The sequence below is a fragment of the Desmodus rotundus genome, chromosome 12 (genome assembly GCF_022682495.2).
Source record: "Desmodus rotundus isolate HL8 chromosome 12, HLdesRot8A.1, whole genome shotgun sequence".
Classification (NCBI taxonomy): Eukaryota; Metazoa; Chordata; class Mammalia; order Chiroptera; family Phyllostomidae; genus Desmodus; species Desmodus rotundus.
The window spans coordinates 73,027,491-73,042,163 of NC_071398.1; the positions used below are offsets into that span (position 1 = coordinate 73,027,491).

The 14,673-nt window shown below is 56.3% G+C and overlaps 1 protein-coding gene across 9 annotated transcripts in view; it reads right to left on the minus strand.

Annotated features, from left to right (window-relative positions):
- The window catches only part of NFASC (neurofascin), a 183,830-nt gene that overhangs the window by 18,943 nt on the left and 150,214 nt on the right, over positions 1-14,673 (minus strand). For 4 of the 9 annotated variants that reach the window (XM_053915505.1, XM_053915503.1, XM_053915504.2 and 1 more), the window contains 5 exons: positions 12,593-12,715; positions 11,404-11,577; positions 8,770-8,784; positions 3,991-4,212; positions 536-652 (listed from right to left, as the gene is read on the minus strand). In XM_053915505.1, the coding sequence (XP_053771480.1) occupies positions 536-652; positions 3,991-4,212; positions 8,770-8,784; positions 11,404-11,577; positions 12,593-12,715 (651 nt within the window). Of the gene's footprint in view, positions 1-535; positions 653-3,990; positions 4,213-8,769; positions 8,785-11,403; positions 11,578-12,592; positions 12,716-13,891; positions 14,097-14,673 lie in introns of all 9 variants that reach the window. The other 5 variants (XM_053915511.1, XM_053915508.1, XM_053915510.1 and 2 more) reach the window with 4 other exon arrangements.

Sequence of the window (14,673 nt, forward strand, 5' to 3'; positions counted from 1 at the left end):
ACAGACCTGTACCTGTGGTCCCAAGATCCAGCAAAGTATGGACAGCTCAGCTCAAGCGACCGGCTGTCTGAGACAAATTACCCTGGTCTGTGTCCCCATGGCCACTGGCATCCCTCTGAGCAAAGCACAGTTGCACCCCGAGTCTGACCCAACCCCCGCTATCTAGTGGTAATAACAGAAAACATGGATTCTGAGTTAAGGAGATCCATGTAGAGGTGAGATTTGGCTCATTTGGGGGCTATTCAGAACCCTCATCCTGGGCAGGAAGTGGATGGAGGGCCCCATTACCTGGGAGTCCCCAGCACATGCGACCCCACAGCTCACTAATGGCTGCAGGATCCCCTTCCTTCCCCTTAGGCCTGCTCCTCCCACCCCACTGCGGTCTGAGCACCTGTCAACTTCATAGAGTAGCAATCAAGCCAGGCCGACAGGCCTCCCTGAGCCTGGGGGAGTTCACAGGCTCTCTTTAACTGCATCTGCACTGCCCGCTGCAGCAGCCACCGCCGCCGCCACCACCCCGCGCAGCAATGCTTACTGTCAATGTACTCAACCACAAAGTCAGTTCCGGGCCCGAAATTGTGCTTCCAGGTGATGTTGGCCCATTTACTGTTGGGGAGCACTGTGACGTTCCATATGGACTGCTCGTCGGGGGCTGGTGGGCAGGTTAGAAGAGGAGTTAGTGGTGAGGAGGAAGGCAGCGCTGGGGACAGAGAGACAGACAGACAGACACACACACACACAGCCAGGAAAGGGAAGAGCCAGAAATGGCTGTGCACAGGGCCCGACAGAGCTCCAAGCTGCAGCCTTGGGGGCCAGGCCCGAGGTTGCCATCCAGGTACAAGCAGGTGTGGTGGGGGGTCCGTATGTAAGGGAGGACTGTCAGTGGTCTGTATGTCCACGTGGGTGGGGTGGGAATGAGAGAGTGAGTTTTGAGCCATGTTACTGCAGGCTCTAACCCGGGCTCATTCCCTTCAATCACCATGGATGTGAACAGCGCGGGGAAAGGGGCCAGGAAGAAGCCCTGCTGGCTCCCATGCAGACAGAGGGGAAGAGCCGTGCCCACCTCCTTCCCTGCCACCGCAGGCGTTCTACAGGAAGGAGAGAGGGCATCTTTCAAAGAGTCTCGATGAGATGTGCAGGAAGGACAGGACCAAACACGGGAGAACCTTTATGGGCTCCTGAAACTGGAGGAGGAGGTGGCGGCCAGACAAGGACTCTGGTCTGAGGAGCCCCTAGGGTCGTTCCCAGTCACCAAAACCCTGGGTGATGTGGGGAATGGCCCCAGCTTGTCTAAGGGGACTTGGGGCCTTAGGGTCCCAAGTACAGACAGCATGAACCCTTCCTCTCACGGGCAAGGTGGGACAAAGAAGAGATGACTGCTTTTCGACAGCCAACCCTCAGCAGTCCAGACACCAGAAGAATCCTGTTCTGTTTGCTTTTCAGCACCACAGCCTTGGAAGCTCGATCTCCGTGCAGCACAGAAGACATTAATTATCCAGTTCCCACGAGCTGGGAGCTACTTTATCAAAGCCACCTCACTGTCTGCAACCATAGCCTGTGGACAGGAGAATGTTGCTAATCTTCAAATGTGATCACTTTTCAAGAGTCCCAGCAGTCTGATTACCTCATTTCCAAGCCAAGATTTAATTCTGGAGTCCTAGCATGGGGCCTTGTATTTCAAAGACTTTACAAGTATGGCTCCTGTATATTTTATCAGCACGCAGGGGGCCCCATCACCCACACCCTCGTCAGATACAGATGGAGCAGATTGCTGATGCGTCTACTCATTATCTGTTTGAGTGCTGCTGAGTCTGCAGGGCTGGGGAAGTGATGAGAGGTCTGGTCTTCACTTCACAGAAGTGCCTTCTCTCCTACAACCTTGTCGGTTGCTGGTTGCCCCAGGTGATTATGACTCTTGTTACCTGACAGACCAACAAAGAGAGTTCACTGACGGCACCACAGGGCCTTCTCTGTGGGGGGAGGGCAGGAGGCAGGCTTCTTTATCTATCTTCCAGATGCTCCCATTGTACTGGCTGCTCTAGGCCACCCCAATCCCAGCTCTGCGGGGGGGTCTCATGGCTCTTGCTAGTTGGAATGAATTAGGATTAGTCATAATTAGGGGACTTGAGTTGCGTCCTCCTCCGCTCTGGGGCCTGGAAATAGCCAGAGAATCAGGTTTAATCAGTTTGGCCACCAATACAACATTGATGAAAATCTCACTGCCTTAAAGGTCAGTTAGACTGGGGGACTATTAGCAAAGGTCAAGTGACAGGAAACCGAAACAGTTTAGAGGTGGGAGTTGCAGGAAGGCACTGCCATACAGAGAGACAAGATGAGGACCACTGAAGACCCGGAAAGCTCAGAGAGAGAGACCAAGAGGGAGAGCTACCCATTACCCACAGAACAGGAAGTGAGGTGCAGCTCGGGCTGTTCTGCTGACTCCTAGAAGCTGAGCATTGGGGAGAATCCCTTGAAATCTGAAGGAGACGGTACAAATAAAAAGTCTAACTTTACCCTGAAAAAAGTAAACTTTTTGTCCTAAGATGGAAGACATGATAAAAATGAAAATTTCTTTAAAAAATCCCGGACAGCAGAGCCATCATGCCGCATGAAGGAAGTGAAGATGTTTGAGGGGTGTTCCCAAGCTCTGAGGAGAAGATTGGGGGCATGGCCAGGCCCTCCGCAGCGCCCGCCCCCCCTCCCCCCCGCCGGCAGTTAGAGGTCGGGGTGTAAGAGTCCATGAGGCCAGTCCTGTTAGAGGGCAGAGGGCTGCTGGTGAGCGAGCCCCAGTCTTTGTGCATCTCCCTGTGAATGGCGGTACTCAGGTGGGACACCAAGCCCCACTTTAATGCAAAAGGTACTTCCCTGCGGGGCTCCAAAGAACACGCAGCACCGAACACTGGTGGCAGCTTCTAATAGCCTAGCAGGTTTCGCCTCAACCAACTGCTTCCTGAGGTGCATGTTGTTTAGATTCTGGATACTGCACCTTTATGGCAAATCTGCATTTTCAAGGTCTGAGGAGCATGTCAGCTGGGGGTCACATCACTCCGTGTCACTAGGCCTCCACCCTCACGCTAAGAGAGGTGGGCGGGTGGGAGACAGGCCTTGGAAGCTGAAGGGACTTGCGCAGGAAACAGCTGCTGGAGGAAGGTAGGTTCTGGGTGCTTCCTGCCAGCCCTCTGGCCGCATCACTGATTTTAAAGCTGGCCTGTGGGTTCTGCAAGCTAGAGGCCCTCCCCTCTGGGGTAATGAGAGTGTTTGATGCTCTGTTCTTAGAAACACAGCTGGACTCCTGAGGGGTCTCCTCATGCCCGAACCAGAGCTGCCTGGCCTGGCTGGGCGATGCAGGAGCAGCACCTGCCCGGGCTCAGCAGGCCAGCTTGCGGGCGACTCTCGCCAGGGGCCCCTAGAAAGGCTGTGATTTTCCCATGTGTGCATGTGGCGGCGTGGGGAGTGTGAGTGGGAAGGACAACGGAGCACCTTCAGGCGGTGCTCTCCTGGAAGCTCTGACTCCTTAAGAGAAAAGTCTGTAAGTGTGACCTGGGGTGAGAGAGGCCGCGGAGCAGTGGCTCTGGGAACAGAGCTGCAGGGAAGGCCGGCCACTTGCCACTCCTCGGCCCTCTGTGCTGTAGGGTTAGATGCGACGTGGCCACGGCAGGGAGCCCTCTTGGGACAGTTGGCACTCAGCCCCAAGCTGACTGCTTGGCATATAGCGGGAGGCAGCCCTACCGTGTGGGACCCAGGGGTCCTGCCCGAGGCGTGTAGCCCTCTGTTAAAGGACAGGGATCTCAGGCAAGGCCGAGGGGGATGAAGTGGCGGAGAACCATCTGAGGGGGGGGCGGGGCTACCCTGTGCCACGAGGCTACAGACTGAGAGCCCAGCCGTGTTTTCAAAGTAGGAGCAAAGGGAGGCGCTGGTTACCGCCATCCCAGACCCTCCTGTCGGGGTGTCTGAGGGTGGGGGGCGGGGAGCATGGACAGTGGGCAGTACCGGATTCGTGCGTCTTAGTCTCGATGGCGGGAGGACTCTCCGTGGTGGCGGCGGCGGCAGTGGTTGTAGTAGTTGTGGCGACGGTGGTGGCGACGGTGGTAGGTGCGACAGTTGGGATGATGGGGACTGTTGTGGCTTCGGTGGTGGCAGCAGTGGCAGTAGCATCAGCACTGCTCACAGTGCCCGTGGCACCCACCGTGGTCAGGGGCAACGTGGGAGGAGCTGAGAGGAAAATGTAAAGCAGCCGAGTCTGGTTGGCTTGGCTGTTCCCAGCCTGGACACACAGCCCCGCGGGACAGGCAGGCAGGCAGCCCGGTGACAAGATGGAGCTTAGTAATCAGCTGCCTCCCCAAGCAAGAGGACGGGCTGGGTCACATGATCACAGCGAAAGGACACACCATGTGACAGGAAGAGAATGAAGCCATGTGTGTGTTCATTTTCTTCTCATGGTCCGTGGCTCAAAGCACCCAGCATGCATCCAGCCAAGGGTGGGGATGAGGATGGGAAGGGACATGTACCGAACTGCTCAGACCTCAGACGACAGCACAGGGTCCCAGGCCAAGACCACCCAGACACAGGCCCCCGAGCCTGGCCCTGGAGATGGGCCAACGGCCGGGTCCTGTCCTACAGGCGCCCCAGGAAGCCTGCCGTTCCCAACCACTCACTCCAAAACCACCCTTTCCCCGCCTGCATAAGTTCTAATGCCACCAGAGAGGGCAGTCTGCGCTCTTCAGAGGCTGCAACATGGTTGCCTCTGCCGCCCCCACGGTGACCCACCCGGCCCCTCCTCCCTTCTCCCCGCCGCAGTGATGGGCCTCCCTGAGGTCACCCATTCCACCCCAGACTGCGGGAACTGCCTCTCTCTCCAGGCCATTTTGGGTCCAGGCGTCCCAAGTCCTTTCCCTTCGAATTAGAACGGAAAAGCGCGTGAACGGAAGCACCTCTTCCCAGCCCACAGCAGACACAGAACCCCAGGACACAAGTCAGACCCGTGCTGTGTCTCCTTTTTTGCACAGATCTTCAGGGGGGTTCAAATAAGTGCTAACTCTCCTGCCCTCCTCTTCCATCCGAATCTAGCCTCCCACATAGGTCAGCCCTTGGGGCTAAGTCTATGGAATGTGACCTGTTTCCCCCCAAAAGTGCCCAGGAAGCTAACCAAGGAAGCTAACCTATTACTCTCTACTGCTACAGCTGGAGGGTAAGAGAAGAAGAACGGGGCAAATCAGAGACACAGCTGCCTCGCCTCCTGGCGCTCTGTCTCCTGGCACCCGATCACGTCTGCTTGCTAGTGGCAACGCTAACGGGCAGCAGGCAGGGTGTTAAGACACAAGTAGGTAACTCTCACTCCCAAGGAGTAGTGACGTCCCACCCTACTGCAAGTCTCTGCAAGTTCAGGGAAACAATATTCCCACCCGCGCACACGGGGGCCGCGCCAGGGAGAGAGCCAGAGAGAAAACTGTCCGAGTGCTTTTTCCAAGGAGAATTAAGAGAGCCTAAGCTTTCTCAACAAGAGCCTGACCAACAAAAGCCCCTTCATTCCCCTGGGCCTCCAATATTACAAGACTCCACAGAGCGGGGACTGTTCCTGGGACGCCTCGTCACTTCCTATATGCAAGATCAGAGGCATTATTAGGCCCGGAGGGTGCTGGCCACAGAAGTCACTCTGGGTAGCTGATGAACACAAACACGTTCTGGAGATTCCTGGGCAAAGTCACAGCAGACAGCACTGGGTTCCTCAAGCCCCGGTCAGCTCGCAGACCTCCGGAAGGTGTGGGGTGGGGTGGGGTGGGGTGGGGACAACCTCCCTCCCACAGGGTATATTCAAGGGTATATTCATTATTCAAGGGTATATTCTGTCCAAGGGGCCATGGGCCTGGGAGGCTCAGGGCTGTAAAAGCTAAGCACACGGGAATTTGTCTATCCCGCCCACCAAGACAGAAAGGCAGACGTGGCAAAGCTGAGAGGCCCACCCGGCCAAGGCTGGCTCTCTCCCAGGCCCGGCCCTGGCGGTGCCCATGGCCGTGAGCACACCTGCTCTGTGCTGTTGGATGGAACCTCGAGAGGCTACTCCATCCAGCGGGCCTAGGTCTACTCCAGTTTGGCTCCTTATCAGCAGTGTATTTTCTAATAATTTCTGGCAAATACAATGCTTTTCTGTGATTATTTTAAAGGTACCATAAAAAAAACCTTAAAAGACTCCTTTTTAACTTCAATCACCCCACTGTGTGTGGTGCAGACCTGGGCTTTCCTGGCTGCACACACCGTGGGGTTACGGTTTCCAGGACATGCATTCGCTCACGTGCCCCTCGGTCCTCATACGAGCCGAGATACACACACTCACACGCACCCAGCCAGGCTCTCACACTGGACCCTCCCAGCGAGCAGCTTCAGTGCCAGGGATGCTGAGAGAGGACTGCGTTAGAGCAAGCGCTCCTGGGCCGGCTTGTCAGAGACAAGAACGACAAATGGCTTGAGGACGCTTCCACCCAGCCTCGTCCCCTCCCTCTGAGGGTGCCTTTTGCCAAATGGGACTGAAAGGAGTGATTCTCTCTGATGATGGCTACCCAGATGCTTCTCCTTTGCTCAGTGGCAACAGTCTCAGGGGATGAGAGAGAGGGGACTGAGAGGGCAGGGAGAACCTGCTTGCTTCCCAGGCACCGCTGGAGTGACCTTGGAGGACACAACCTCAGCTGCCTGAGGTAACAGCTGGCAAGTAAGCATTCTCTGACCACTCATTAGCTGCGTCTCTTGTCCCACGGCTGGACAGGGCTGGAGAGACAGGGAGGGCAGAGACCAGGGCAGGCTCCAAGGGAAGGGACCGAGTCAGGTGACTGAGTTGTTAGAGGTGCAAACAGGCGGGAGGGGAATGAAGGTTTTCCATGGGGAAAAGTGTCCCGTGCTCAGGTCAAAGGGGGTTCACATGATTTTATACCCTGGGGCGGGGCTGGGGTAGAGGACAGAAAGGGCATAAAGCACAGAAGTGGGGCTGACAGAGTGGCCCCCAGGTTAGCTAGACAGACTGCCAGGATGCCACCTCTGGCCTATGGGCTGGAGAAGCACCCTGGTCACGGCCCGGTGGAGCCCCCTAGCCCAGCGACGAAGACAAAGGGAGACCTGGAGCTGGAAGCACTGGGCCCCGACCTGAAGGTGGTGTCCCCCCCTAAGAGGCGGCCTGACACCTATGAGAGGCACCCCACCACAGCCGAAGGTTTCCCACCACTTTCGGGAACACCGCATAGGAGGTGGGGAACCAGAAAAGATGACGTGTCTCTTATTCATCTTCCCAACCCTGGAACCCGCCACGGAACTCCCCACCACACGCTACAGATCTGAGCTGAGTCAGAGCCACGGACAGCAGCTTCCAGACACTTCCAGGCAGAAGGTTCAATCCAAAGATGCCCACATGGTGCCTGGGCCACCCTGGCCAAGTCACAGACGGCCAGGACAGATGGGCGGCCGTCCTAAGAGACAGCAGATACAGTTGCCAGGTACAGTCTCCAGGACACCTCTCTCGTACCCCTGGCAGAGGAGTTGGGGCCCTGTGGGGAGGCACTGGGCCCCCGCCAGCCTGGGTTACTGGGCAGTGGAGGGGAGGAGAGCACTGGGGGAGGGGAGGAGGATGGCAGCCCACCACCCATGGGTCTGGCTGACAAAGGCAAGCCGAGGAATTAGGGAGCAACAGAAACAGAATCAACCTAAAATGGGGTGGGGGGGTAAACGAGTGAATGTGGGTAGGAAACCAAATTGGGCAAGGTGGGACGCTCTTCATAAGCTAGCCCTTGGATTCCTCACCTGGTCTCCATTCGCCCCCACTGCCTACAGCCTAGGTGACCCCTTGCCTTGTACCCTGTGCTCTATCAGGCGAGCTTTCCTTCAGCTTCAGAGGAGGGCAGGTAAAGGAGCCCTGGGGTCCCCTGTGTAGTGTCTCCAGCTCAAGGCCTGGCCTTCTGTGGTGCAGCGCCCTCTGATGTCCCTCAAGGCCACAAATGAGGACTTGAGAGGAGGAACACGGTCAGCAGATCGGCTTCTCTGCTAGGATCTGCTGGTCTGACCCTCACTTCCATGCACCAACCTCCCAGAACCCGAGATGGAGACTGTTCTTAACGCTGAAGACTGTTGGGAGCTGGGTTTCTGAAGGGTGAGGAGACATCAGCCCACGGCACCCAGAGACTCCAGATCCTGGAGCACCTGACTCTGTCTGAGGATGTGCTCACTGGTCTCACTGACCAGAACCCACGACAGGTGACAGAGCTGGTGGCGGGCCCCCATGCAGCGTGCAAGGCCAGCATGCACAGCGTGCTCACCCACAGGTCACCCTTTCAGGGCATGGCAACCTGGCCAGAGGACAGGAGCCAGCTGTGCCCACTCCCAGTGCAGCATTCCTTCTCGGGGCACAGCTGGCCACTCAGAGGCTGTCGACCCTCTCTCTGTGCTCTGAGATGTCAAGGCTAGGCAAGGGCCCAGGAGTTCAAGGATGTAATCACTCAGCTTCAGAGAAAGCTTCAGAGAAAGCTCCAGCTCCAGAGGACAGGTCTGCAGCCCATGTGTGCAGGGCCCCTTCTAAGTCACTCTCCTTCTCAATAGGGACAAATAGTAAGTGCAGGGAGAAGACTGTTTGATTCTGGTCCCGCCCTCCCTGACAGTCTGGCTTCCCAACCCCTGAAAGAGTGAGTCTGGAGCATGCTTTCATCCCGAGCCTCTCCCTCCTTCTCCACCTTGGCCGGGCTCCACCTGCCTCATCCCATGCCATGCCCATTACCTCCGCTGCTGGTACGGTACCTGCGGTTGGAGTGGCTTCAGAACACAGCGCCCAAGATGGCCAGAGAGAGGGGGAAAGGATAAGAGAGGGAAGAGAAAACAGAACACAGGTGAAATCACAGGGCAAGCAGGCAGAGAAGGTCCTGGCTCAAACCTGACCCAGACAGTGTGGCCAGGTGCTGGCCACCGCCCAGAGGATGCCAACTGGTATTCAGGGCTCATGTTCAACTCCACTGGGGTCTGGTACGTTTCTACAGAGAACTTGCCACCTGGGCCTGGGAGACCTTTCTAATACACTCTGCTTCTACCTCTGTTCAAGGACTAGCAACTAAGAGGTGGCAGCAGGCACAGTCCACTCAGAGTGCTGTGTTCCAAGGTCTTCCCCCCAGAAGATGTCCTTCCCTGGCTGGGCTGACCTTTATGATGCAGGCTGGTTGATCCTCCATGATGCCAGGAATTGCAGGCTTAAGGTGTAGGCGGTATAGGAGGACACCAACCCCAGACAAAAGAATGGTGCCGCTATTTTGGGGGGAGGATGTTGGATAATGTTGGGGTGGATGGGAGAGTGGGGAGAATGTTTGGCTGGACCCTCCTCACACAAGCTCAGCCTTGAAAGGCCTGCGAATGGTGACAGACTGCAGCCCTGAGGCCCCTGTCTTGTTCTGCTGCCCAGTTCTTTCCCACCAGTTGTACTTTATGAAATAAGAAACCCAACTGTGGGCTGAGCCCCAAAAGGAATTCCTGAATTTGCTGCAAATGTCTGAGTTGAGAAGAGTCTTTGTCTTCCTGCCGCCCGGGGTGCAGAACTTCCCCTGTGAGGTCTCTATCTGATGCTCTAGACTGGGGTGGAGGTGGGCAGGAGGAGAGGCTCTCTTCGTGTATCCCCTTAGAGTTAAGTAATCAAGTGAGTGCATCAGCCTTGGCTGGTGTGGCTTGCCAAAAGGTTGCCGGTTCAATTCCCACTCAGGGCACATGCTTGAGCTGCAGGCCAGGCCCCCAGTAGGGGGCATGCAGGAGGCAACAGATCCATGTATCTCTCACGCATTGATGATGTTTCTCTCTTCCTCCCTCCCTTCCCTTCTAAAAGTAAATAAAATCTTTTAAAAAACAGCATTTAAAAGAAAGGTGCACTATCCTTTGGTACTAAGGCACATATCAGGCACTGACCCAAAGTCCTCCAGCCCTAATAAACTACTTAATGGGGTTGGAAGGCCCAACTAGAGGAGCTTGTTGTGTGGCTCACTCCTGGTTTATGGGACAAGAGAGGGTCATAGAAAGGATGGTAAGCCTTTCTCCAGCTCCTCCCACCCCCACCTCCACCCCCCACCTTGCTGCTGGCCCACTGGCCAGGGAGGCAGGGGCAGGGAAGGAATTCAGGGCTGCTTGTGAAGCTGAACTGGGAGCCTGGGGCAAGGGAGCAGAGGCAGCAGGGCCTGGCAGCCCAGAGAGGGAAGCACTGGTGCTCTGCTGGGTGGTGGCGGAGGTTCTCAGCAGGTCTGACCCAGGCCAGGACGAAGCTGCTGAACCCCAGCCTTCTGGAGAAAGCACTACATGTGATAACCTGCTGTCAGCCTCAAGGATCCCTGCTCACTTCACCTCTTCTTAGACAGCTCCCTTGCAGGCTCGATCTCCCCTGCACCCACACAACCACGGCCCCTTCCTCACCTGAACACAGCATTCCTCATGTTAAACTGCAACGAGCTATTCTTGCACATGTCTCCCCTTCTAGACTGTGTGCGCTCATTACCTATGAATCCCCCATTTTTGGCACAGTATCCAGCACTTCACATTGTGGGTGCTTAAGAAATGGCTTTTGAATAGACCCCTGTACCTCTGGAGAGGCAGTGGGGTCCCACTTTCATAAGGGGCCTGCCCATATCAAAGCTCCTATAGTCGCGAACCCCCAATAGGTTCCTGGATGTCAGTCAGCATGTGCAGGTGGGCCCGGAGCTCCCTCTAGTGGAGTCCTCATGCAGGTGCAGTTCCGGTGGTGATTGCTAGGCTCCTGGAAGACTCCAGGACCCAGGAGATGAACACATTTGCTCTTTGTGAAGCTAGTTGGGCCAATGGCTGTTTCCCAACTCCCCTTCCTCTCCGCAGCTGACAACTCACTCAGTTCAAGCTGCAAAGAGGGACTACATCTACTCACGATCTGGGCAGGTAGCTTCAGTCAAGGCTATTTCCCCTCCCTCCTTGGCCCCACGTGCCGTTGGGAAAAGAAGGGGTATCCCTAGAGCCCTCACGGGCACCGGGCACCGTCAATATGCACGCCTCCCTCAGCAGGTAAGCACTTCACTATTCCTTGAGGCTCATTAGCATATTTACTTCCAACACACTTTCCTTCATCTCATCTCCACTCAGAACTCACGCTGTCTTCCGTATTCCCCCACTAGAGGGCAAGACGACACATGCTAAGTAGCTGAGCAAGCCAAGGCAAAGTGGGGACCCAGGTCTGATGGCAAGTCTAAGGAGACCAAGTTCTGCAGACATGTCGCCCACACCTACCTGCCAGCATACGAGATGGGTTCTCTGCTTCGAGGGCAGAAGGACCTGTGGCCTCGTTTTCTCCCCATGCCAGGTGGCCGGGCAGCCAGAGGCCATGTCAGAGTGTCTCTCTGGGGCCTGTCGTCCCCACGGCTGCCACAGTGCACCTACCTTCATTCGGGGGTGCTGGTGACTCCTCCGTGACTGCTTCCCCAGAGCCCACCTGCGTCCTGGCACTCAGGGTGAAGCGGTAGCGTGACACGGGGTCTGCTCTTTGCACCGTGAACTTGGTCTGATTGGGAGAGAAGTTCTCCACCATCTGCTTTCCTACTTTGGTTCCATTAACTGGGGAGAGATAGGAAATGAAATCGAACTTTGGCAACGTTGACCGTGGAGGAGCAAACCTTCCCAACTCTGCTGGAGAGGGCTGCAGTGAAACCTGGCCATGCACTTGAAGACTAGGGGATGGAAGACTTGGGTTCAAGGGCAGAGTGTGGGGCAAGAACTCCTTTCCAGCGTTTTGATGACATACCAAGGTTAATACTTTTTCACTGATCTGGTTCTCTCTAGCTCGCTGCAAAGTTATGTGGCTGATTCTGAAAGACTCAGTTTATAATCTCCAAGCCTTTTCAACAAGGACACAACTTAGGAGTTTCTTTCTTCCTTTCAGAGAGAACTAGGGCAACCCCACTAGAGTTTCAGACAGTTAATGCCTCCTTTGTAACTAGCCCACTCAATGTACCTCAAAGGTTGGCTCCAGAGATCGATCTGGAGCAGCATACGACACACAGTTAGGTATTAAAGTTGTCAACACAACACCCAGCCCTTCGAGCTCCCAGTGAGGTACAACGTCACCTACCTTAGAAGGCTTAATGTTTTAAAAATGTAATGACACTTCTGTCCCTGCGTGGTGACATTGAACGCCCAAGGTGAGGTCTTCCTGACTCAGGCTCCTGATAGGGTCACTCCAAGTTATGACAGGTATACATACAGCTACCTGACACCTCGTTAGGGTGTCCCTGAGTCTCGTGCGGGCTCCTGTGCAGGGACTATCTATCTGCCCCATCGGATGGCCGTGCCGTCGGAGAGGAACTCCCCTGGACTGCCGGAGTTGGAGACTAAGATCCCTGAAGGCCGGCGCTGGACCAGACATTCCCTTTGTCTCCCGGGGCCAACTAGAAGCTCCCTGCAGGAGGGGCTGTTTCAGGAAAGCAGGGTCTCAGCTGCCCCCTAATCCCATGGGGGCACTTTCTCCCTGGCAATGCCCTGCACCACAAGCTGTTGGTCCCTTAAGGGGTGAGAATGGGGCTCCTGATCCCCAGATTATCTAAGAGAAAGATTATCTAAGAGCAAGACGTACAGGCCACGTATCTGAGAGAATATCCAGTGAGGATCCCATTGGGGTGTTCCGGATGGTCCCATTCCAGGCTGATTGTCTGCAGGCTGGGCTGCCGGACTCGGAAACGCCTGGGGGCACTGGGTACTTGGGGAAGGAGAAGAGAGTGGGGGAGGTGCAGGTGAGGGGAGGGGGCAGGGAAAGGAAAACAAAAACAGAGCACAAATATGAAGGCGCTGGTATCAGGCCGTGCCCCCCCACCCCCCAGGCAGCTGCTGAGCCAGAGCCCACAGCCCACCCGATGGTGTTTCCCTCGAGCGGGGTGAGCACAGCTCAGACTCTGTTTAAACGGAGGAAGGAAATCGCTGGTTCTTTAGTAACCGCTGAGGATTCTGCACATTCGGCTCGGATTCTGCAGAGACACCTCCCAGCAGGGCAGAGCAAGTCTCAGGCAAGGAAACAACTGTCACTGTTCCCCACAGAGGCTGCAAGTCTCACTGCTGGGTCCAAGCGGCAGGCCCGCACCTCCCGGCTGAGGATGCTGGGCTCAGGGTGGACAGGAAAGCAAGCCCAGACGGAGCACATGGGCAGGTGAGGGTCAGAGCATTGGGAAGAGGCTGATGGTGAAACACGGGGGGAGGGAGAGACAGGAATAAAGAAAACTAGAGGGAAGACCAAAGGAGAGTCAAGACAGGAGCAAGAGAAGAAGCAAACGGGGGAAACAACAGTCCGGTTGAGAAGGGAGGGAGGACAAACAGAAACGGGCACAGCAAGTGCTACACGGCCGCGAGAGGACTGGCGAGAACAGGAGATGAAGTGGGGAGCTTGTAGGCTTCTGCCTCCCAGGACCAGGGTGACTGTGACCTGCAGAAGGCAGGCGCCCCTCTGCAAGGCCGCTGCCCCACGGGCTGACAATCTCAGCGAAAGCATCTGGCTTGCAGCGGTGAGAGCTCCACGTGGCCATGCGAGCTGGTACCCAGACTGGGTGCCTCTGGGTGTCAGGGCGAGGGCGCTTCAGGCTCAGAAGGCGGCAGGCAGCCTACGCTCCCGCAGGGCCTGGGTGTAGCCCATCTGGAGTTACATCATCGGACCATACAAGTCTTCTTTTGAGGTGCCATCTCGTCAGGGCAGGCCACCGAGGTGGCACAGTACTCTGTGGGAATGGTGGGAGCTGCTCAGCTCACGGGTGGTCAGCTCCTTGAGGTCAGGCCGAGGTTGACTCGTGCTGTCGGTGCCAAGCCGCAGAGGAGCTGCTCCAGGTCCGCCTGACTACGGCGCCCTTGTGCTGCCCCACCCGGAGGAGGAGCTGCAGGTCAGACCTACCTCCTTCCGGGGTGGTGAACTCCTTGGTTTCACTGCGAGGCCCATCGCCTCTCCCATTGACCACAACCATCTCCAGCTTGTAGTTACTGTAGGGAAAGAGGCGGGACACCACACCCCGGAGGCGGTCAGCAGGGAAGCCGGCTTGCTGTCTCTTCTGAGACACCCACAGGCTCTTCAGTAAGCTGCTCTCCCTCCAGTAGTAGGCCTTCAGGACAGAGGCAGGCCGGTGAGGGGATGGTCAGGCAGAGCTGGGTTAGTTGTTAGTGGTGGCGGTAGCGACCGGTCTTCCCTTTGCTTGCCACAGGCTCCAAATCCCAAAGGAACCCATCAGTCCCACACAGGGCTGGAGGAGGGGCCTGATAGTCCCCATTCATTAGCCACCAGTGAGTGTGAACTGATGTCAAGCGAGAAATGCGGTTTTTGTTTCAACCACCTCTCTGGAGGACAGGCAAGTTGGCCAGGCGGACAGCTGCACCGCTCCATCGTGAGCCTTATTTCCAAGCTGGGGAGCAAGTTGCTCAGGGAGTTTGTGCCAAAACCACAAATGCGAGCCAGGGGCCCAAGCACGGAAGGCTCTGCGCTATGCTCAGAGGCTGCAGCCCCTCGCATCAGATTAGTGTGGTGTGAGGCTCACAGCACAGAGGAGTGGGGCAGCAGGGGGTTCCCCCGGAAGTCCGAATCTGAGCAGGGGTTGGTTTAATCCTTTGAGGTCAAATGTTTCTCTTAATACTGTTTGGAGACCTTCACAATGGGAGAGACACGTGTCAAAGTCAGTGAGACGC